Genomic DNA, 23,145 nt, shown 5'->3' with positions numbered 1-23,145 from the left:
CCAACTGGGTCCTCCCACTCTGGACACTGAATCCTAGGTGGTCAAGGCAAGGTGCAGAGGAGTCAGATCACTGAAAGAGCGCTCCAGAAGAGCTGAAAGCCTATGAGCACAGTCACCAACACCCAGTCATGGCAGCAGCACTCGGCGAGCACAGTCACCAACACCCAGTCATGGCAGCAGCACTCGGCGAGCACAGTCACCAACACCCAGTCATGGCAGCAGTACTTGGGACAGTAAGTGTCCAAGCAGAGACTGCCCTATTGTAACCTCTTGACCATGCCCTGCTTCCCTCAGCTTCTGCAAAATTTCCAAGCCTGGTTCTCTAGCTAGGGGCTATCTAATATTTTTCAATAATTCTTTTCTGCTTAAGTTAATTAGAGCTACTTTCTGTCATGTGCAACCAAGAACCCTGACTCTGTTCTTTTACATATTTTCCTATAGTTGTTCTATTTTGTTTTTTGGGTTTTTTGTTTTTTATTTTTGAGTGAGGGTTGGTAAAATACTTTTTGTGCTCCCTTTAATATGTGAACTTTACAATTTCTTATCTAGCACTTTGGGCAACAGTGAGACTGGCAGGAGAATAAACAATCTATTTAAAAGAAAATATCACAGCATTTTTAAAAAGGGGGGAGGGTAAGTTCTCTCAAAGAACTTGAATATTACTTAGGAAAACATTCACCATGGCTGCCCCTCCCACTTCCTTCTCTCTCCTCCCAAGGATTTCATGCCCACAATTGGCTCACTGCCTTATAAATTTGATACAATGGAAAAGCGGAAAAAAGCAAGAAAACAGCACTTTCCAAAGGGAAATGGGAAATGGGAAAATTTAACTGTAGATACTTGGAAAGTATACTAAAAACTTAGACAAGAGCAAAGAGGTAATACCCTCAAAATGTGGAAAATCTAGAATACAAATCTTTCTAAGACAAACTATACCTTACTTCAAATAATTTCAGTATATAAAAATATAAATTCATTAAAGACAGCTGTGAGAACAAAGTCTTTAGTTTTTAGAAGTCTTTACTTTCCTCAAAGAATTCCTATGAACTAGTCCTAAATCAGCTTGCCAAAGAGCATTTTTAAATTATCTTTGTCGAAAGAATATATAAACATATATTTCAAAAGATATAAAAAACTTGTAATAAGAAATTAGTTGAGGGAAGATGGCAGAGTAGGAGTCACCAGGAATCCATCTCCCCACCTAAACAAAAATTGTACTGGCATAATCTGACTAGTGTAACTATTCTGGAACCCTGGAGTCTATTCAAAAGCTTGCAACTTCTAGGGGAAGGCTTAGACAGTAAATCACAGTTAATTTCAGTCAATTTCAACTCTTAGTATGGTAGCAGCTGCCCAGCCCCAGTGCCCCTCACCTCCCAGCAGGCAGCAATGCACATATTCCTAGCACAGCCTACACCAGCTTAGGGGACTTTGTCCTCTAAACACCAGAGATCTGGGTTCTGATCATTGACAGCTGCTTCTGATTACAGACCTGCAGACACAGAGGCAGGCCACCACTGCTGAAATCCCCACTGATGGAAAAGGCTTCCAGGGAGAGCCTTTTGTTTTTCCTTCATTTTCCCCCCTTTTTCCTCTTTTGGGAGCCAGGGAAAGACATGATATCCATACTTGATATCCAACTCTTTTGGGTAACTACCCAAAGGGATGCAACTGATTGATTTTATGGAGTATGTTTAATTTTGTAAGAAACCACCAACTGTCTTCCAAAGTGGCCATACCATTTTGCATGCTGTGGGTTTTTCATGTACTGCCATATGGTACAGTACCAGAGTTTTTGTATGCTACATACTGATTTCACCTATATGACAGTCTAGAAAAGTCAAAAGTATGGAGACAGTAAAAAAATCAGCAGTTGCCAGTGGCTGGGGGGATGGGGGTGGGGTGGAGAGGGAGGAATAGGCAGAGTGCAGACTACTAGAGCAGTGAAACTACTCGGTATGTTACTATAATGGTGGATACATGTCATTAAAATTGGTCCAAGCCCATATGACATACAACACTAAGAGTGAACCCTAATAGAAATTATGGATTTTGCATAATAATGAAATGTCAGTACAGGTTCATCAATTACAACAAATATACCACTCTGGGAGAGGGTAATGATAATGAAGCAGACAATACATGTGTGAGGACAGGGGGCATATGGGAAACTTCTGCACCTTCTACTGAATGTAGCTGTGAATGGAAAATAGCTCTAAAAACCAAAGTTGATTTAAAAAGAAAAAATCCATACCATAGCTAACATGATATGTGATGGAAAAAAAACAAAAATTGTCCTCTAAAGTCAATAACAAAACAGGAAGTCTGTTTTTGCTACTTCTATCGAAAAAGGCATCCATATTGGAAAGGAAGAAATAAAATTATCTGTTTGCAGATGACATGTTCTTACATGTATGAAACCTTAAAGATTCTACAAAATAATCGTTAGAATAAACAAATTAGGCGAAGCAGCAGCATACAAAATTAACATGCAAAAATCAGTTGTACTCCTAAATACTAACAGTGAACAATCCAAAAAGAAAACTTCCATCCATGATAACACTGAAAAAGAGTATCTACAAAAGAACTTAATAAGGAGATGACATACAGAGAAAACTACAAAACACTGCTGAGAAAAATTAAAGACCTAAAAAAAATGGAAAGACATCCCACATTCATGAATTGGAAGATTTGATACTGTTAAAATTTCAAATTTACAGATTAATGCCATTCAAAAGTCCCCAAAACTTTTTTTTTCAGAAGTAGAAAATTCCATCCTAAAATTCATGTGGACTCTCAAAGAACCCTCAATGGCCAAAACAATCTTGAAACAGAAGAACAAAGTTGTAAGACTCACAATTCCTGATTTCAAAATTTACCATAAAGTTACAAAGTGTGGTATTGGCATGAAGACAGACATTATATGCCAATGGACTCGAATAGCCCAGAAATAAACTCTTGTATATATGGTCTAATAATTTTTTGACAAGTGTGCCAAGACCATTCAATGAGGAAAGGATGGTCTTTTCAACAAATGGTACTGGGGAAAGTGGATACCCACATGTAAAAGCAGTAAGTTGGACCCTTATTTTATACCATATACAAAAATTACTCAAAATGGATTAATGATCTAAACAAAAAAGACCAAACACTATAAAAAGGAAACATTAAGAGAAAAGCTTTATAATACCAGTTTAGCAATGATTTCTTGGATGTGTCACCAAAGGCAGTCAACGAAAAATAGCTAAATTGGACTGCATCAAACTTTTAACTTTTTGTCCATCAAAGGACACTATCAACAAAGCAAAAAAGCAACCCACAGAATGGGAGAAAATATTTGCAAATCACATATCTGATGAGGGATTAATATCCAGAATATATAAAGAACTCCAAGAACTCAACAACAAAAACACAAACCATTAGACATTTCTCCAAAGAAGATATACAAATGGTCAATAAGCACATGAAAAGATGTTCAACATCACTAATCATTATGGAAATGCAAACTAAAACCACAATGAGGTATCACCTTACAACTGCCAAAATGTCTAGAATCCAAAAGACAAGAAACAAGTGTTGGTAAGGATGTGGAGAAAAAGGAATCCTTATGTACTGTTAGTGGAAATGCGAACTGGTGCAGCCACTGTGGAAAACAGTATGGAGGTTCCCCAAAAAATTAAAAATAGACTGCCCTATGATCCAGTAATTTCACTACTAGGTATATCTAGCCAAGGAAAATGAAAACATTAATTCAAAATGATACATGCACCCCTATGTATACTGCAGCATTATTTACAATATCCAAATTATGGAGGCAGCCCGTGTCCACTGATAGATGAATAAAAAGACGACTGAAACACACACAATGGATTATAACTCAGACATTAAAAAGGAATGAGACTTTGCCATTTGCAACATGGATGGACGTACAGAGTATTAAGCTAAGTGAGGTAAGTCGGTCAGAGAAAGACAAATACCATATGATTTCACTTATATGTAGAATCTGAAAAAACAAAACAAATTACTACACAAACAAAAAGTAGAAATAGACCCATACATACAAAGGGAAGCGGGTAGGGTTATGGAAATGGGTGACGGGGAGCAGGACATACAAGTTTTAGTTATGGAATGAAAAAGTCATGGGGATGAAAGGTACAGCAGGGAATACAGTCATAGTATTCTATGGTGACAGATGGTAGTTACATTTGTAAGCATAACATAATGCACAGAGAGTTGTCCAATCACTATGTTATAAACCTGGAACTAACATAGCATGTGTGTCAACTATACTTCAGTTAAAAAGAAAAAAGATCATGTGGCAAATATACACAAAATTGGAATCTCCAGAGACCAAAAATCTCTGGTCATTTTCCTGGTTTCTCTGGAACTTGCACTATACTGTCTAGACTCAAATTTAAAAGAGGAACAGAAGAAGGGAGGGATGGAAGGCCTCCTATTAGGTGGTCAAAAATCTAAGACTGAATCTACTAGATGCTTAAATAGGCCTTCCAAGAAGGGAGACCATAAGGCCTCAAATTTAGACTTTGGAAGTTGTCTCAAGATAATTATAGTCATTGTAACCCCATTGTAGGCTAAAAGTACCGATGTGTCCAATGTGCACATTTTAAATACCTCCATTTCTAAAATCCTCTTTTAACATTTCTTCATTTTTTAAAACACTGGGCCAGGGCACATGGGAGTGGCCAAGGGGCTAACATGGATTTCCTAGAACTCTGGTTCCCAGCAAATGAAGCAATTATCAGCTATCATACCCCAGAAGTAAAAAGAATGGGAAAATCTTGGGAAGATTCTAGCTAAAATAAGGGTTCTTTATGCTTCATCCTCTTCCTCCTGCTTTTGGGGAAGGGGCTTTGCAGGAGAGGTCAGTTACCAAGGCTCAGAGAGAGGGGGAAGTTTCTCAGGTCTCTGCTTTTGGAGCTGACATGTGTGATTTCTCCAAGTTATGGTGGTTTAAAATAAAGACGGGGGGTGAAAAACCACAATGAGATACCACTTCACACCCATTAGGATGGCTCTACTAAAAAAAAAAAAAAAAAAAAAAAACCTCAGAAAATAACAAGTGTTGACGAGGATGTGGAGAAACTGGAACATTTGTACTTGCTGGTGAGAATGAAAAATGATGCAGCTGTTGTGGGAAACAATATGGTAGTTCCTCAAAAAATTAAACACAGATTCACCATTTGACCCAGGCACTCCATTTCTGGGTGTATAACCAAATGAACTGAAAGCAGGGACATGCATAAACACTAGTACACCTATGTTCATACTAGCATTATTTACAACAGTCAAAAGGCAGAAGCAACCCAAGTGTTCATCCAGAGATGAATAAGCAGAATGTGGTATATACGAATAATGGAAGAAAATGTGGCCTGCACAGGCCACAACATGAGCGCACCTTGAAGACATTATGCTAAGTGAAGTCACATGTTATGCTAAGTCAGCCACAAAAAGGCAAACATTGCCAGGACTCCATTTATATAAGGTGCCCAGAATAGTTACATACATAGAGAGAGAAAGTAGAACAGTGGTTGCCAAGAGCTCAGAGTAGGGAGAATGGGGAGCTACTATTTAATAGGTATGTTTCAGTGTGGTAGGATGAAAAAAAAGTTTGAGACATGGATGGTGATGACAGTTGCACAATGTGAATGTACCTAATGCCACTGAAGTATACACTCAGAAATGGTTAAAATGGTAAATTTTAGGGGCACCTGGGTGGCTCAGCTGGTTAAGTGTCTGACTCTTGATTTCAGCTCAAGTCACAATCTCAGGGTTGTTAGATCGAGCCCTGCATTAGACTCCATGTTGGGCATGGAGCCTGCTTAAGATTCTCCCTCTGCTCCTCTCCCTGCCCCCTCCACTGTCTCCAATATTGTGGAAACCAATCAAGAAAATCAGTCATTTAAAGTAAAATTTACTGTATATATTTTATATGTATGTATATATATACACACACATATATATATAATTTTACCACAATAAAAAATTATTCATCTGTAGCTCTATTCATCCTCAAACCCATATTCCTGCTTCTTCCCCAAAAGTAACCATCCTCAAATACTTGTATTCTTTTTCCTGGTATTTAATTCAGCATTTCTACAATACATACATAACACTGCCTCTTGTAGATTTATCAATTACCTACATATCTGCTGCCACCGTAGCACCCCCACATTTTACTTCTCTTAATCCCAACCTTCAATGGCAACATGACAATTCTGGGTTAAGCCACCTAATAGATGTTAATATTTGCTTCCTATTCTAATTCACCTGTTTTTCTAAGAATCTATTATTTTCCCCAAACATTTCAATATCCACCTATGAGATCTACTCCCCCCCCCACCTCCTCCCGAAGCCCTCTGTCCTCCTGCTGCAATGAGAACCGGCTGCTTTTCAGCTTGTGGCACAGTTGTCATCCCTAGACTCTGCTTTGGTGCTTCTGAGCTGGATCCTCTGTTTACCAAAGCCCCTTTCTTTTCTTTCATGGTTTATCCTCTTTGTTAGGGCACACGGTCTAGTAATTTCCTAAGAAATGTTGAATGGATACATATTTTTTTGTTGTCCTTGAAGGTCTTTCTTTCCTCTTCTTCCACTTGACTGATGGTTTGGCTGGATACAGAACTCTAGGCTGAACGCAGAACTTGTAAAACACTGTTCCTCCATCTTCCATCTTTAATTCTTAGATGCTGAGAAGTTAGATGTCGTTTATATTCTTAATCCCGCCTAAGTGATCCCGAAAGCTTTTGAGACATTCTCATTACTTCTGGTGTTCTTAAAGAAATTTCATAATAACTGCCTGGCATTGGCCTGTTTTCATTCCTTGTGCTTGGCACTATATAGCTCTCTTCAATCTGGAAACTCAGATCCTAAATAAATTTTCTGAAATATGCCTATATAGGGTATATACCTCTGGTGTATATATGTATGTGGTAAAACATTTCGTCCTCTGATAGATATGGCTACTAAGAAAATCAGCTTTGGAATCTGACAGACTGGACTCGACCCTCAGCTCACTACTTCCCAGCTGCAGCACTTGGGGAAGTTACCTTCTTTTCAACCATATATGAAATGGGGACAGGTTAACTGTAGAGATCTTTAATAAAATGACACATGTAAACTGCTTATACAGCAGCAACACATGTATGTAAATAAATGTACAAATGTTACCGTTATTAAAATATCACAAACTAGATTGGTGCAGATACTATAAAGACTGTCAAATCCATCAAGGCTTTGCTATTTAAGGAAATAAGACTAACAAAAGAAGTGGGAGGCAACCAACGGGTATAGGGTTTTCTTTTGGGGTGATAATAATGTTTTGGGACTTGAGAGAGGTGGTGGTTACAAAATATTGGGAAGGTACTAAATGTCACTGAATTGTTCACTTTAAAATGACTAATCTGGGGCTCCTGGGTGGCTCAGATGGTTAAGTGTCTGCCTTCCGTTCAGGTCATGATCCCAGAGTCCTGGGATCGAGCCCCACATTGGGCTCCTGGCTCAGCGTGGAGCCCGCTTCTCCCTCTCCCTCTGCCTCTCCCCCTGCTCATGGTCTCTCGCTCTCTCTCTCTCTGTATCTCTGTGTCTGAAATGAATAAAATCTTTAAAAAATAAATAAAATAAAATGACTAATGTTATATAATTTTTGCCTCAATAAAGAAAAAAAAGGAAGCAGGAAAAAGAAAGGCAGTATGAAGGAAGAAGTCAAAAGTTGCTGAAAAGGGGGAATGGGATTGATACTCTTTCCTCTAAGTTACTGTGAAACTTTCCTCTACGTACTCTCTTTTTAATTCTTTGAACTGAATAGACAATAAGGACAATGTTGGGAAGACAAACGCTTCTTTTTTTATCGAATATCAACACATAAATAAGGTTGACTGAGAGATCGACATAGAACTAAGAGATGAATATTTGAAGTTTCTTTGGGAAGAAAATGTATATAAAACAGGAAAACTGGAGAATATATATATATATACATATGAATAAAAAAGTTGATAGTAGAGAAGACAATGGAATAAGTCTTTTTTTTTTTTAAATCACTATATATCAGAACACTTAGCTCTAAGCATTTCCTTACACCAAATATGGGAATCTACCCTCATCTAAAATCTTTTCAATAAAAGGGGAAGTAAATTACTTCCCACTGATTTCAGACTAGGGGGAAATATTGTTATATGCATCTTTTCTCATTTTCAACATTTCCCAAAAGAAACACTGTTTAGAGAGATGTTATTTAATACAGTACAAAAGAAAAGAGAGAAGGGGGAAGGAACGCAGCGGAAGAGAAAGGAGAAAAGGAAAGCAGCATATTCGAATTTCACTCCTAGGAGATTTACAAGGCATAGTAGTGCATTAAAAGTTCTGCAGTAAGAAAGCCAGTTCACCTCTATTAAACCTACATTTGTCTGATTTATTAAGTACAGAACAGTTCTTAAGCTATGTCTGTTAAACACATAATGCATCATTTTGTTAAAGACTGCTTAGATTTATACCAGATAACATATAAATTAGGGTAACTTCAATATTAGCCCAAGGGGTAAGATTACCACACATATCCAAGAATAATCAATTATCTGAATAAAACATTGTTTCAAATTACCAGCTGGCCAGAGCAAGAGTTTAGAGGCAGTAAAGGAGGAGGGGGAGAGAGGTGGGAATAAGCGGAAAAGAAGAAGAAAAACAATCTGGGAAGAGTTAGCTCTTCGACTTCCCTTGCTGAGGTGTCCTTGTCCTGCCCGGTCAATTCTGATTATTAAACCAAACGTCTGCGGTTAAGATAGTAAAAAATTCCAGCTTGGTTGACTTCTCCCCCACTTTTTATTTTACATTAATTCCTAATCCTAGGAGGAGACCTCAAAAGGAGAAGTTAAATATTTGTCACTTGAGTACCTCTAGTATAAAATTTCACGTTGCCATAACAACCCATATCCCAAAACAGTTAAATACTACATAATTTAAGCATAAAGGCATTTGCAATTTCAGTTTCTTTTACTCAGAGGAAAGATGTACAACACCAACAAAATCTGAACTTGGCACAGGATTTCTTGTTTGGGGGAAAATCATAGAAAAAAACACGGATTTAGAGAAGAAAAGATAATTTTAAATATTCTTTAGATATCCCAATAGGGCAAAGGAAAATCCAAATGGAAATACATTTAAGAGAAAACTTGTAAGAAAATAAAGACACACTTTCAGGAATCACTACTGACTAATTACGACTGTCTCCAATATTGTGGGAACCAATCACGGAAATCAATCATTTAGGTACGAGAGAGACAGCCAATCCCTTGGAGAGGTTAATCCTCACAGGCAAAGCTACAGCTAACTTCCCGGTCACTGTTCGTCCTTTTTCTCATAAAAGCAGCGGAGTAGAGTTAGCAACTGCAGCAAACAAAAGCCTCCCTAAGCCTTATATCTTCCCAGTCAAAAAACGGGGGAGGGCAAGACAAACCAGGCACCACACAGCTATTCTTCATTATTTACATGCTACTACCATTGCCATTACCATAGGGGTGACAAGATCAGTTGGCTAAAGCAACTGTTGGCTAAATAACCAACCATACACATAAATCTCTTTTAAGGAATAACAGATTTGAAAAAGACAAAAGCTAGATAAAATAAACTAGATACACTAAAGCAGATAAAATAAACTTCAACCTTGGTTACTGATTACAAATTAAATGTGTGAATCTTAATTCAGTGGCATAAAGGTGGGAGTTACAAAGTCAGAAGATAAAAGATCAAAACACTCGCAGCACAGTGTTTTCTTGGTGAAATTATTACAATCTAAGGTCTGAAAATGAAATGTGTAGATCCAGAAACCAAACTTTATCAGTAACTTAAGATGATCAGTCAGCTTCAGTGACTTATTCACAGTCGGACGAGAGCAAAGAGAAGCAGCAATACAAAACTAGCACCCCAGGTAAACTTACCACAAGGAGGCCCTTACAGTGACCAGAAACCTGTCCTCTACCCAGAGTATTCATACTCTTTTTCCACATGAGTATTAATCTGATTTGGTTGAATTAGTACTTGGTTGAATACAGAATTATACAGTAGTAATATAAAACAGATCAACCTGAAGATATTTCATCTAGGTCACAAGGAGGCTCAATAAACACTCCTGCACTACAGGAGAGAAGACATGTCTGGTGACTGCACTGCTCATTTTCCAGATTCTCCATCTCTCTCGATGCAAAATTTACACCCGTCATTCTGTTTTCCATCACCCACTGCATTTTCTGTAGATGTGTATTATCACTGACTAAGCCGTATCAAGCTGTTGCTCTCATGGATCTGTGATGTTACATATCCTTCCAACTGTGTCCTGCCCAACCATGAGAAGACACATTTATTTCCCTATTTTCAAGTTCTTAAATAGTACTTCTGACAGCTCCATATATCTATAATTGTAATAGAAACTATAAAGAAGCAGTTTGGTTTCTCTGTATTTTTTGTAGATACTGATACTGATTTAATAATTCTGAACAGAATATAAACACTACAACAGTCCAACTGGACACAACTCAATACTGCAAAATGTAAATATATACATCGGTTCAAGGCAAATTGCTAAAAGTTAACCACTTAGAAAAACAACTTATGGCTAAGCTCATATAAGGACACAGATAGGCTCATACTTAGACAACTATTATGAAAGGATTCTACATCTGCATAATGGTTTACAAAGTGCCCTCCCACTCATGATAATATTAATTCTCATCAAATATTTAAATTCAAAGTCTCCAAGAAAGAGATTTCTGTAAGAGGATAAAGGAAATAATCCAAAATTTTAAACTTTAAAAGCCATTAAATTTTATACTGATGTTTATAGTTAATTTTTCATACATATATATTTTTGCTTTGAAATGAGAAAATATATTAAGACTATACAACAGACACAAATTCCTTCTCTCATAAAATATATCATGCACTCTTAGGTTATATACATGTATTAAAATTATTTAAATCAGCCTTGAGAAATACAGTTTTGAGCTGAATAATAATTACACTTAGAAAATTATGCAAGTTTATAAAAGAGACAAAGTCAGGCTTTGGTTTGCCCAGTGATTTCTGTCCAGATCCTGGGGTACCAAATACCTCTTCAAATGCTTAGTATACTTATGCCCCATTATAAACTGTTCTATGTAAAAAATAGATGGTTATCAGTTATCTCTACCTTTGGATGAATAAATTTAAGTGAATGAATCCACTTGAGGATCTAAACCTAATCCCCAATTGTGAAATAAAAGACAAAAACCATAGTGTAACGGAATCCGGGAATTAACTTGGTAAGAAGCATTAAAAGGAGTCCATGATATCCTATCACATACACCTGATCATGTCAAAGGTTATTTCTTATCAAATGAGTTGTATCCCACTGAGGTCCATTAAACAAACAAAAAGCAGTTATAGAGCACCAACATAATAAAAATAAAGTTTACATCACAAAGCACATCATTTTCTAAGATTTAGAAGTCTTCTCTAAATGAAAATACAGCATGAATACATCAATATTTGAAACAGAAGATTAAGAGTTCTTACCTTACTACATCATCAATATTGTTCCTGTATACGCCTTCAAGTCTTTCTGCAGGAAACCCCATAGCAATAATGTTGGGATAAATATCTGAGTACTTAAGTTAAGGAAATATCTGAAATATACAACAATGCAAACTACATGTATGTGTTGTAAAACATCAGCTGATTATAAAAATTACTATACCTATGCTAGTAAAAGGTTGTCAAATGTATTTTTTATAACTATCATGTGTAATTAAGAAACACAGGTAAATACATTAATTCCAAAATAAGTCCTCAAAATAATTATACGGCAAAATAATTTTCAAATCTCTCTACCTAGTACATTAAAAGGGCCCTTAAGGAAAAAAGTAGCTTCCACGTTTACAGTATTTAGGCATGTATACATGAAAGACAAAAACCACAGACTTTATAAATCAGAACTGAAGTTACCCTGGGACAAAAACCAAGTATCAAAATAAAAACAAAAACAGCTCCACAACTTCTCATTTCTCATGGTTACAAAAGGCACCACAGCACAGAGAAAAGTAGATAACAATCAACAGTTAGGAAGCCAGATTTAAGACCTGGCTATGCCTCCATCCAGTTGTATAATTTGGACACGTGACTTAACCTTTTCAGGCTTCAATTTCCTATTCCACACAATTAGGCTGAGACAACCACAGTGATCTCTTCCAAGTCCTTGGTATTTGTGACTTGGTAATACTGAACTTAGGTAGAAACTTATTCTCATTTACCATCAAGGTGGTCAACATATAGCATGCCATTCTATTCACTTATGTTACACACTATAGTTGGCATAAAAACAAACTTCTGTGCTCCAGAAGAATCTGTACCAAACTAAAAAAAAAAAAAAAAAAAAAAAAAACCAACCACACAAAAAAACCACCAACCAATCTACATTTCTATGCATTTGTCGACCATGGCAGTGCTCATTTCTTCTTAAGCGCCATTATTCCTTTCTCTAATCTCATGATTTTTCTGACATGGACCTTCCAAAAACAGCCAAGCTAATCTGCCTCAAGCCTCCCTTCAACACCATCCCTGAAGTTCTCTGCCTGCGTACTCCTGGACACCATTCGTTCTTCAAGTACAATCCAAAATTCCCCATATCCAGTGCCTTTTTCTAGATCTTTTTTCTTCACTTTCTGCTGCTTTCACATTACTGAGTTGATTTCAGTATTATTTTCAATCCAAAAATAATTATCAAGTTACTAAAAGCTTTTATTTTAGAATTATTTTTTTAAAATGGTTTTATCCATAGTTTTACCACACACTGATTGGACAGACCTAAAAATATTTTAAGGAAAAAAAAAAAAACCACAGGGGTGCCTGGGTGGCTCAGTCTTAACAAACTGCCTTGGCCTTTGGTTCAAGTCATGATCCCAGGGTCCTGGGATTGAGCCCCGCGTCAGGCTCCCTGCTCAGTGGGGAGTCTGCTTCTCCTTCTCCCTCTGCCCTGCTCATGCTTTCTCTCTCTCAGTCTTGATCTCTCTCTAATAAAATTTAAAAAATAAAAATATCTAATAAAAAAAATAGACCACACACAACAGCATATACAGTATGCTGCTACCTTTTGTATAAAAAATATTTTCTTTTTGGATAAAATAAATAACATTTACACATACATTTGCTTGAATTTGAACTTCTCAACACACGTGCATTTGCACACACACACACACACATAAATGATAACTGAGAAACTAATAAAAATGTTTGCTAAATAGAGAAGGGGTGGCAAAGGGGAGAAACATACACTAAAAACAGCAACAAACAAATAAACCCAATTAATTATCAAATTGATAACCAGGAAATAGGGTTTATTTCCCTGGGGTTATGTGGACATTGCAGTTTACTGTACTTCTTGGTAGGAAGCACTCTAAGAACAAAAAGAACTACAAAGAGGGGCGCCCGGATGGCTCCGTTGGTCCCGCATCTACCTTCAGCTCAGGTCACAATCCCAGGGACCTGAGATCTAGCCCTGTACTGGGCTCCCCCCTGCTCAGCAGGGAAGTCCGCTTCTTCCCCTCCCCCTACTTGTGCTCTCCCTCACGCTCACTCACGCTTCCAAATAAATAAAATCTTTAAAAAAAAGAAAAAAGTACTACAAAGAAATTTTAAACTTCTGAGAGTTCATTTTTACTAATATCAGTATTGATATCCTCAAGCTTTTTTCTTTATATTGTAGAAAAAAAATAAAATTTTACCAATGATTTTAAGATTCATGATTACAGGTATAAAATCAAGAAATCAAGTAAAAACATTAATTAAAAATATCAATATGAACTCATGCTTATAAAAATCTATGTTCTCTAGGTCTTTTCACTGAAATGGCCTAGAAGCACATCAATCTTAGCAGCAAACAATCCCGGGATGGACCCAGATTTCATCTCTAATATGTAATACATTAAAAGGTACTTAACCCCTTAGGACAACAGTTGGTGCCAGGTCTGGGGCAGGAAGGTACAAGATGAGTCTGGGATATCTTTCTGTGCCAGAAGACGAGGAAGGTATTCAGAGATTAATGGTCTTTATCAGACAGATACAGGAGCTAAAATGAAGGACATCCCAGGGCCTAAAGTTGTTAACAATCTGAGTATCAAAGAAAAAATATAAATGGTAGTAAATTAAAACACCCTAAATGAAATCAAAACCCTTGAGTCTATATAAAGACATTCAAAAGAAAAAAAGAACAAAATATTTTTCATTTATCACCTTTTGAAGTGGCTATTAGAATAGTTCTTTCTTTACTTTGAAAGTAGGTAAAGGGGGAAATTAAGTATTTAATGCTACTTTTCTGAAGGTTCTGTATTTCAGGGCAACCAAATAGCCCCATTTCATACAGTAAAGATCTACTTTACAGAAAAACAACAGTTAGGGACACCTGGGTGGCTCAGTCGTTAAGCGTCTGCCTTTGGCTCAGGTCGTGATCCCGGGGTCCTGGGATCGAGTCCCACATCGAGCTCCTTGCTCGGTGAGGAGCCTGTTTCTCCCTCTCCCTCTACTGCTCCCCCTGCCTGTGCTCTCTCTCTCTCTCTCTCTCTCTCTCTCTCTCTGACAAATAAATAAATACATAAATCTTGAAAAAAAAAAAAGAAAAAGAAAAACATCAGTTAATAAACACAAAAGAACAGAACTTTAAAAATCATATTTTGCAAACCCTAATACATTTATTGATTTAAGCAAGGATCAACAACTGGTTCTAAACCAACAGGTGAGTGAATGATGAAGAACTGAACTTTCTTAGAGAGCCAAAGTAACACCAGACAAAATACTTTCTGATGTAAGAAAACCAATATAATTGAACAGCGGGCAGAAAAGAGCGCCACCACCCAATTTCAGTGGTCAATCTAAGCATCACCAAGAAAGTTAAGTAGAGATCCTATAACTTCCGATGTGATACAATATGAAGGACATAGCATCATCTATGATAGCCAAGGTATCTTCAACCTGAGAATCCACCAACTATTTAGATATGTTTTAATTTACAGTAAATACAAGAGATAGAAAAACAAGCTAAATGACATGAGAATAAACTGGACAAATTCAAAAGGTCTGAAGCACCTGACCCAGTCTCTGCTCAAATGTCTTTTTAAAAGGCAAGGAGAGGAGGGATGGGTAGCTATCCTTGATTTAAGAAGACTTAAGGGTTCTAAGAGCCAAGTTCAAAGGTACAATGCTATTCTGGATATTGTTCTAAATAAACCAGCCATAGGGATCATTTTTGAGCCAACCAGAGATATTTGAATATGATCTGGGCATTATATGAGACGAAAATTTACTGAAATGGAAGAACAGACATTACTGACTAAAAAAAAAAAAGGTTTCAAGAGAGAATACACACCATTATGCCATATAGACATAAGAATGCATATATACCCACCTGCATATATGTAGACAAAAAAATTACAAACTAAGGTACTAAAAGTAATCATCTCTAAGTGGTGGGAATATATATTTTTCTCATTTTTGTTTTATATTTTCTGTTGCTGATACAATGCACCTGCACGATTTCTCTAATAGATTTTTAAAAGTTGTTTGTTTTATAATTATCTCCAAGTCTATTTACTAAGTGTCATGACAAAATATTGTCTTGTCCTGCATAACTTAAATTCAGCTCTGTATGTAGTTTAAAAAAATGCTGAATTTCTGTCAAAATGTATATATGTATATACACATATATACACATATATAATGAAAAAAGACTTAAGCAGCATTCACTACGTGGCAATTTTTGTCACTTTAAGAATATAAAAACTCACCCCCAACCTCAAAGGGTTCTTTTACTACAGAGGCTCCAAAACCATCAGGATTATCATTTTTAACATTACAAATAATCGCTGTCATCTATTACTCTCACATAAGAAAGTAGTTCCACCTAAAAACATAGCTCAATTCAAAGAGCTATGTTCAATTATCAAAATGTTTTAGGTATTATGTCCACTCATGAGAAAAAAAAAAAAAAGAGACTGGAGACTCAAATCAAGCCTGTAGCAATATTAATTCCTGAAGGTGAATAAACTTTACTTTGTGACGCCGTCTTGGGAACACACAGAAAACAAATGAGGCAGCCGTGGGACCCAAAGCAGTGGCAGATGCCACCAATCCAGAATTCCTACCTAAAAATTATAAATAGTTGCCAGTCAAAAATATAAATTGAATTTTTCTGAGCAATGCAACAGAAAAATATTTTTTATTCAAAGAAATAATAATTACTGCTACTAACAAACTTTCCAACTGGATCCTTAATTTCAGTGACGATGCTAGTAAGATTTTTAGTCTTACAGAAAAGCACAGTAGTACAAAGTCCCTTGAAATGCAGTCATTTTAACCAGGACTAAAGGCAAATGTATCCTTGCACTATGAATACTAACTAATAAAGTAAATATGGTTGCATAGGACTTGGTTAACTTACTTAAACAAAACCATTTGTCTCTATACATAAATGGGGAGGTTATATACTCATTAAACTCAGTTGGCCCCCTCTTTCATTCACTTAATTATTCAAACACATAGTGAACATTCTGTGCAAGGGGCACTGAGAGCAGAGGCTAAGTAAGCAGACTACCACACTGCAAGAGTCCCCACTCTATCAGGGAAGACAGACACACGGACGTGCAACGGTGCCACAGGCTCTACTGAATATAAGACCAAGATATTTTAAGAGATAGAGAGAGAGGGATTAATTCTGCAGGGGCACAGATAAAGCTTCACAAAGTAGGTGATATGTTAGACAATCCTTAAGAAGTAAGTCAGACATCAGTAGACAGAAGAACAAATAAGAGCAATTAGAACACTCCTGGTAGAGGACAGAACAGGGATATGGAAATACATACAACATCGGGAAAAAGCAAGCAATCCAGTGCAGTTCACAGACACTGAGCTGTACGGAGAAAGCAGGACAGAAGGCTGGATTTAGTTTTAAGGATGCTGTGGCAGGGAGTTCAATTTAACCAGACACATAAGGAGACAAAGGCCAGAATCAGTGTGGTGGTCTCTGTTTACAGAGCAACAACCCAATCCTTCTTTTGCATAGAATCTAGGCATTCAGTCTTTTGAAGATTTCACTTTCCAAGATTCTCACCTTCCTTATTCATAGTTTGAGATTTTACCCAAGACTTTAGCATTCATCATAAGTTAGAAAGATGCAGAGAACATATGCCACAGTACGGGAATTACATTCCCATTTAATCCTAACGACCCTACAGAGTAACAGTCCCATTTCATGAATGACAACATTGAGGGTCAAAAAGACAGTGATTTGCACTAAGTTCCACAGCCAGTAAGTACTGAGTTATGATTCAAACCAGTTAGGTACATAACCCAAAGCCAGGCTTCTAATACCATGCTGCCTCATAAAAGATTAAGATTTCTTATATTTCCAAATCAATAATAAAAATATAAAATTTTCAAAGGAAGCAAGTTCAAATGAAAGTGAATCTACTAATCAAACGTTAAAACTGAAAAACTTCTAAAAGACAATACAAAAATCACTGGCATTTCCAAAACTGATGTCAGCAATTAATGAGTACTAAATTGTAAGACAAATATTTCTTATGCCAAACATTACACCAATACATGTCTTTCTGACTTTTTTGCTTCCCAATGTTAAAATTTCTGACATACGTTTTTAGACAATTTAAACCAAATAAAAATAACTGAGAAAACTATATATATATGATTTCTAATACAGAACAGCCTTCACCTGCACTTACCGGGTGTACTTTTGAATAACAAGTAGAGGGTTTAATATGAAATCTTATCTAACGACTTACAAATGCTGCGCATAAAGAATTATACTAACTAGGTCACTGAAGGAAGCCAAATATTTTTGCCATCTAGTGATCTACAAAAAGAACATATGCTCCAGAGCCAAGCTGCCTGGATTTGAACTCGATATCTTCACTTACTAAGTAATCTTTTGCAAGTTACCTATCTTCAGTTCCCTGTGTAAAATGGGACTAGTAAAAGTACTTATCACATAGGGTTGTGATAAGGATTAAATGCACTAATATACGGAAAACGACTAGAACAGAAATGACAGTTGTCTATGAACTGAACAAATGGAACAGACCTAGCCCATAAGGGCTCACTCTAACTATTTGGGTTTTTTTTTTTTCCAGTGACACTGACAATTGAATAACCTAATCCTTCTAAAGAGCATCAAAGCCTAACAGAAACCTTAACTGTTTGAAATCTTGACTGTATCAGTTTGCCTTTTAAGTATTTAACTTAAGAACAAATGCAAAATATTCCCAAATTTCCCAAAGGGAGGGAAACAAAAGCCTTCCTTCCCCACGTCATCAGTGGCTACATGCAGTAAGTAGAGAGAGAGAAGAAATGCACCTGTGCACGCATTGCACCTTCTGTCAGACCTAAGCTGGATAGCCACCACTGCCACCGGAGATCTGCAGGCACAACACATGACTTTCAGTAGACGTACATACATGACTTTCGCCCCACCTTGGAGCCAACATGTTCAACTTGTTTTGTTTTAATTAAGGTATAATTTACATACAATAAAATATAAAGTCTTAAGTGATTTGTTGATGAGTTTTGATAATCATATATATTATGATGGACAGTCTTGATTCAAGTGCTGCAACAATCCCACCTCAACCACTGAATACTGACCGCGAGAAAGAAAATAATAAACGGTAATTACGTTCTAAAGCCTGTCCACAGAAGTCAATTTCACCAATAATATAACTGACCTACTATAAAATAATGTGGCTACTATATGAGCTAAATAAATTTTTACTGGTTGTTCTAAGCATCCAATCCTCACTGAAAACACGAAGTATGTTTTAAGTTACACCTAATTAACAAAACGCCTTTAGAAAAACATGTGAGCCGAGATTTCATATTTGCCTTGTCTCGAAATTTTACTTGAACCTAAATTAGTGTGGTTTACACCACAAATTTAACCAGAATTTTCAAAGAGAGGATAATAACCAAAAATAGCTCCTTATGCCTTATCATGTGTTCCTGAATAGAGACAGTCTTATTTTAAGTATAATTACTGAAAATAAAGCAGTCCTGAAGTTTCTTTGTAGTACTACTCAACATAATATATAGATATACTTATCCCCAAATAACTTAGAAACTAAAATACCAGTATACAGTACTAGTATTCAAACCATTAACACTTTTTTCCTGCCATAATTAAGAAAAATTATTTCCACAGATCACATATAAGCTATCTTAAAAATTCTAGTTAGTTGGAAGTTAACAATATAAAGCTGTAACATACATGGAACACGAATGGCAAATAGAAAGTGATATACAGATTTACAAAGGTAGTGATCAAAAAGCATCAAAAGCAAATCTGAAGTCGCCTGGCTCACGAGAGGAAAGGACCCTAAGCTAAATCAGCAGCAGGAGTGAAGGCATAAAGTCACTAACAAGAAAAAACAAGAAGAATTGAAAGCTAGTTAGCAAATACCAGGATTTCACCATTTAATTCTATTTTCCAGGAATTTCTGGAGCTTTTCTCCTGCTTTATGTCAGTGCTATCAACCAATAGATGCTTAAGGATCAGGTGAGAGGAAAAAAAATTCAGCCACTGATTCATAAGCTACATCAGGTCTACATTTTTTTTCCAACAAATTTTTAACAAGTTTAAATTTAACAGTTTCCATGTATGTCACAGTTATATCCGTATTATCAACTTTACTAATCAAATTATGCTTTAAATAACTGCCACTCGCATACACTTATATGAGAGTCTCATTTAATGAAAGATTTTATATTTCTTACTAGATTTTATTTTTCTCTATTAAATGTGTAAAATGTTTGTATCTGGTTTCTAAATTGAAGATTCATATTGGTAGGAAAGCAGAAATAGGAGTTTGCTGAATTTTCCAGCTGATAAAGTGCTAATTACTCATTATTTGAGAACAATTTGTCCTAACATATAAAGCATATAATCATTCCTGTACAGAGCAAATTAACGCAGCCTAAAATCTCATTTTCTAATGTGAAAAGGGTACATAAGTACCAAAGCTTGAACTACAGAAATATTAAAAGAAAGAATGCTCCAAAAACTGGGGATTTTTTTAAGAATAAAGTATAGTGATTAGAAACAGCACAGGACCCAGGAATATTTAAATATTTTCCTAGGTGCCAAGCCCTGCACTAAAATATTTAATGCATAATGTCATCTAATATATAGAAGACCAAAGTTCCATTCTCAGCTTTGCAACTTAAAAGCCTATGACTGCAGGTAAGTTACTAAATCTCTGGGCCTCAAATATTTTTGCTTCTGTTTTCTGCAAAATAATGATCCTGACACCTGTTGTAACTTCTTTACTAGTTGTTTCAAGGATCAAATGAGGTATCTGGACATATCTTTAAATCTATAAACTGCAAAGAGCTATTAAAATTGTAAGAAGTTGTTATGATTTGAGGTTGCATGGGCTAGAAATGTCTTGTTATTTTAGTTTAAATGTCTCATTACAAGGCAACTCAATATGATGTTTTTATACACAAATTGTAAAAGAAAAGAATTCCAATATATTCACTTAAACTCGCTTTAGCATAAATTTTAGGTTCCTTTTAACACTTCTAAATTAACTGCCCATAGTGCCAAACCAGAAAGGAAAACTGACTGCCAAGTAATTTATGAGCTCTACTGGAGCCTTCTACTCCTCCAAACAATCAGGACCTCACAACTTTCTCTCAAATTGTTACGTTATACCAACTTGCCTTGACAGAAAAGTTTACACATATTTCTGCTCTGAAATGAAGTTTAGATCTCACTTTCTAGAGTTCTTCTTTTTGTTGTTGTTTTGTTTGTTTGTTTTAAGTAGGCTCCATGCCCAGCGTGGGACTTGAACTCATAACCCTGAGTTTAAGGGTCCCATGCTCTACCAACTCAGCCAGCCAGGCGCCCTTACATCTCACTTTCTAAAGGAAAATATCACATTCTTCAAAGGTAACATCAAGAATTGCTAGCAATTCTTCTACTTAGTAGCAATAGCATAAATTGGTTCATTTGGCAAGAAATCCGCAATCTATAACAAAGAGCTATGAAATTGTTTTACCTTTTATTCCAGAAACCCCACTCTAACAATGTACTCTAAGAAAACAAAGTAAACTAGACAAAGATATCCACAATAGCACTGCTTATAAAGGAAAGAAATGGAAATAATCCTAACACAGTACAGTAAGCAATGCATGATATTTAGCCCAAAGAAATGTTAACTATATAGCTTTAAAAAATGACAAGTACCCACTGACAGATAAAAATTAAATTGTGAACAAATATCTAAGTATGTAATTATGAGCATATGTACATTAACAAAGAGGGTAAGATAATTTCCAATGACAAACACCTGACATAGAATTAACTTTTCCTTTGTTTAAACTGAAGATTACACAGTTTTAAACAAATACTTTTTAAAGGAACAATCAAGGCCCTCTGAACTTTATTTAAATGTAAGCAAATGAGAACCACAGAAAAATATCTTATCAAGTCACTGATAATGCTAGCAATCCTCTAAAATCCAAAGTACAATTTTTTGTGTGGAAGAGCTGAAGGATTATTCCCCTCAACAAATTTAATCGATTTTTCTTCAGAGCTGTTATGAAATAATGTATCTACAACTGTTCAAACCTACATCTGTGAACCTCTAAAAATTTAAGTTGCCCAACTAACTGGTTTTAACGAGCATAAGAAACAATTACCTTCTTCCTAGGTCTCTGGATGAATACGATAAGGCTGATTTCCTGTTTCAGAACTCTGCTGCTGTTAAAATACACACACGCACACCCCACCCCACCCCCATGGTTCTGCTCCCACTAACAAACATCTCAGACTCACCACCAACGACAAATCAAATAAAATATGGCTTAACTTACAAAACAACTTTCAGAAAGATCGTCAGTTCAACATGCATTAGACGTACTTGTCAGCATTATATACCTGAACTAAGCCAAATGCTAACTCTAATTTTCTACAGCAAAATCATAATAAAGTATATGAAAAATAAGGAAAGTTAAAATTGTAACATTGATCCAGCATCACTATAAAGTACATAAGAGTGTATCTTTTATGCTCTAATCTTTCTAGTCAGTGTTAGGTTTATGCTACTTCTGTAGTTCATTCCATTATAAAAGCCACGCTTTTTAATCATCGATTTTACCAGAGATAACTATCTAAAACACCAGGTTTGGACTGCTCCGTAAGGCCACTAATTTTTATAGACAAAAAGACATTCAAACAGGTAAGACAGAAAGGATGACAAGGGATGTATCAATAGTTTGAGAACAAAGGGCTAGCAGTATTTAGTGCAAATTCACTCAGTATTAGTAAACTGCATTCAAAAAAATAAATAAATAAATAAATAACAGATTCCAACATTTCCAACTGTATTGATCAAAATTTAGATGCAGCCATGTACTAATTTCCTAATATTCGAAAACCACTACACACACCAGGTACTAAGAAAAAAAAGTTCTAATACAAAATGTGTCTCCAGCAAGTGGGTTTTCATCTTCCTACTAATTAAGCTAAAACTGTAAAATTTTTAAATTTACTTCTAACAATCAAATTTACTTTTCAATGAAAGCACTGCTAATTTGAACCATTTTAATGGAAGAAAGCTCCAAACGAGTGTGTGCTAGACTGCCTCATTTTATATTTGGCTTTAATATAATAAAACCAGGCCTCTTTATCTAAGCCAGGAAATCTTTTAGAAATGACTTTTTTTTTCCCCAAATGGCAAAAATAGTTTTGCCTAACTGCTGTATTTTAATCCTGGATAAGAATAATATAAACTTGAAATACAGGTCTATTTTAAAATATGAAGGCACACATATTGGCATTCATTACTACATTAGTTAAGAATCATATTACTGATTTTTATTATAATTGCCTTGTTCTAATACTGAAAAATATGATTCATATTCCCACTGAGGGCATTTTTATCATTATATCAACTTTATAATCACTTGAATAAGTGGATTATCAAAAAAAAACCCTGAAATTACATATACTAAAATACTAGTCAAAACTCATATTTTAAATCTTAATAATATGCAATTTTTAAACATACTAAAAAATATGAGAGCAAGTCTACATTGCTT

At 35.8% G+C, this 23,145-nt stretch overlaps 1 protein-coding gene across 4 annotated transcripts in view; it reads right to left on the bottom strand.

The window, feature by feature from the left end:
* Positions 1 to 23,145, bottom strand: part of PTEN (phosphatase and tensin homolog) — an 89,567-nt gene that overhangs the window by 53,032 nt on the left and 13,390 nt on the right. For 3 of the 4 annotated variants that reach the window (XR_012374292.1, XM_073878972.1, XM_073878971.1), the window contains exon 2: positions 11,560 to 11,644. Coding sequence is in view for 3 of the 4 variants with exons in the window: in XM_073878972.1 (XP_073735073.1) it covers positions 11,560 to 11,644 (85 nt within the window). In the remaining variant the exon portion in view is untranslated. Of the gene's footprint in view, positions 1 to 11,559; positions 11,662 to 23,145 lie in introns of those variants that run through there. The other variant, XM_073878970.1, reaches the window with a different exon arrangement.

Source organism: Callorhinus ursinus, unplaced genomic scaffold, assembly GCF_003265705.2.
Source record: "Callorhinus ursinus isolate GAN/ISIS: 27379988/994484 unplaced genomic scaffold, GSC_fseal_2.0 scaffold32, whole genome shotgun sequence".
Lineage (NCBI taxonomy): Eukaryota > Metazoa > Chordata > Mammalia > Carnivora > Otariidae > Callorhinus > Callorhinus ursinus.
This window is presented reverse-complemented; position numbering and strand designations above follow the sequence as displayed.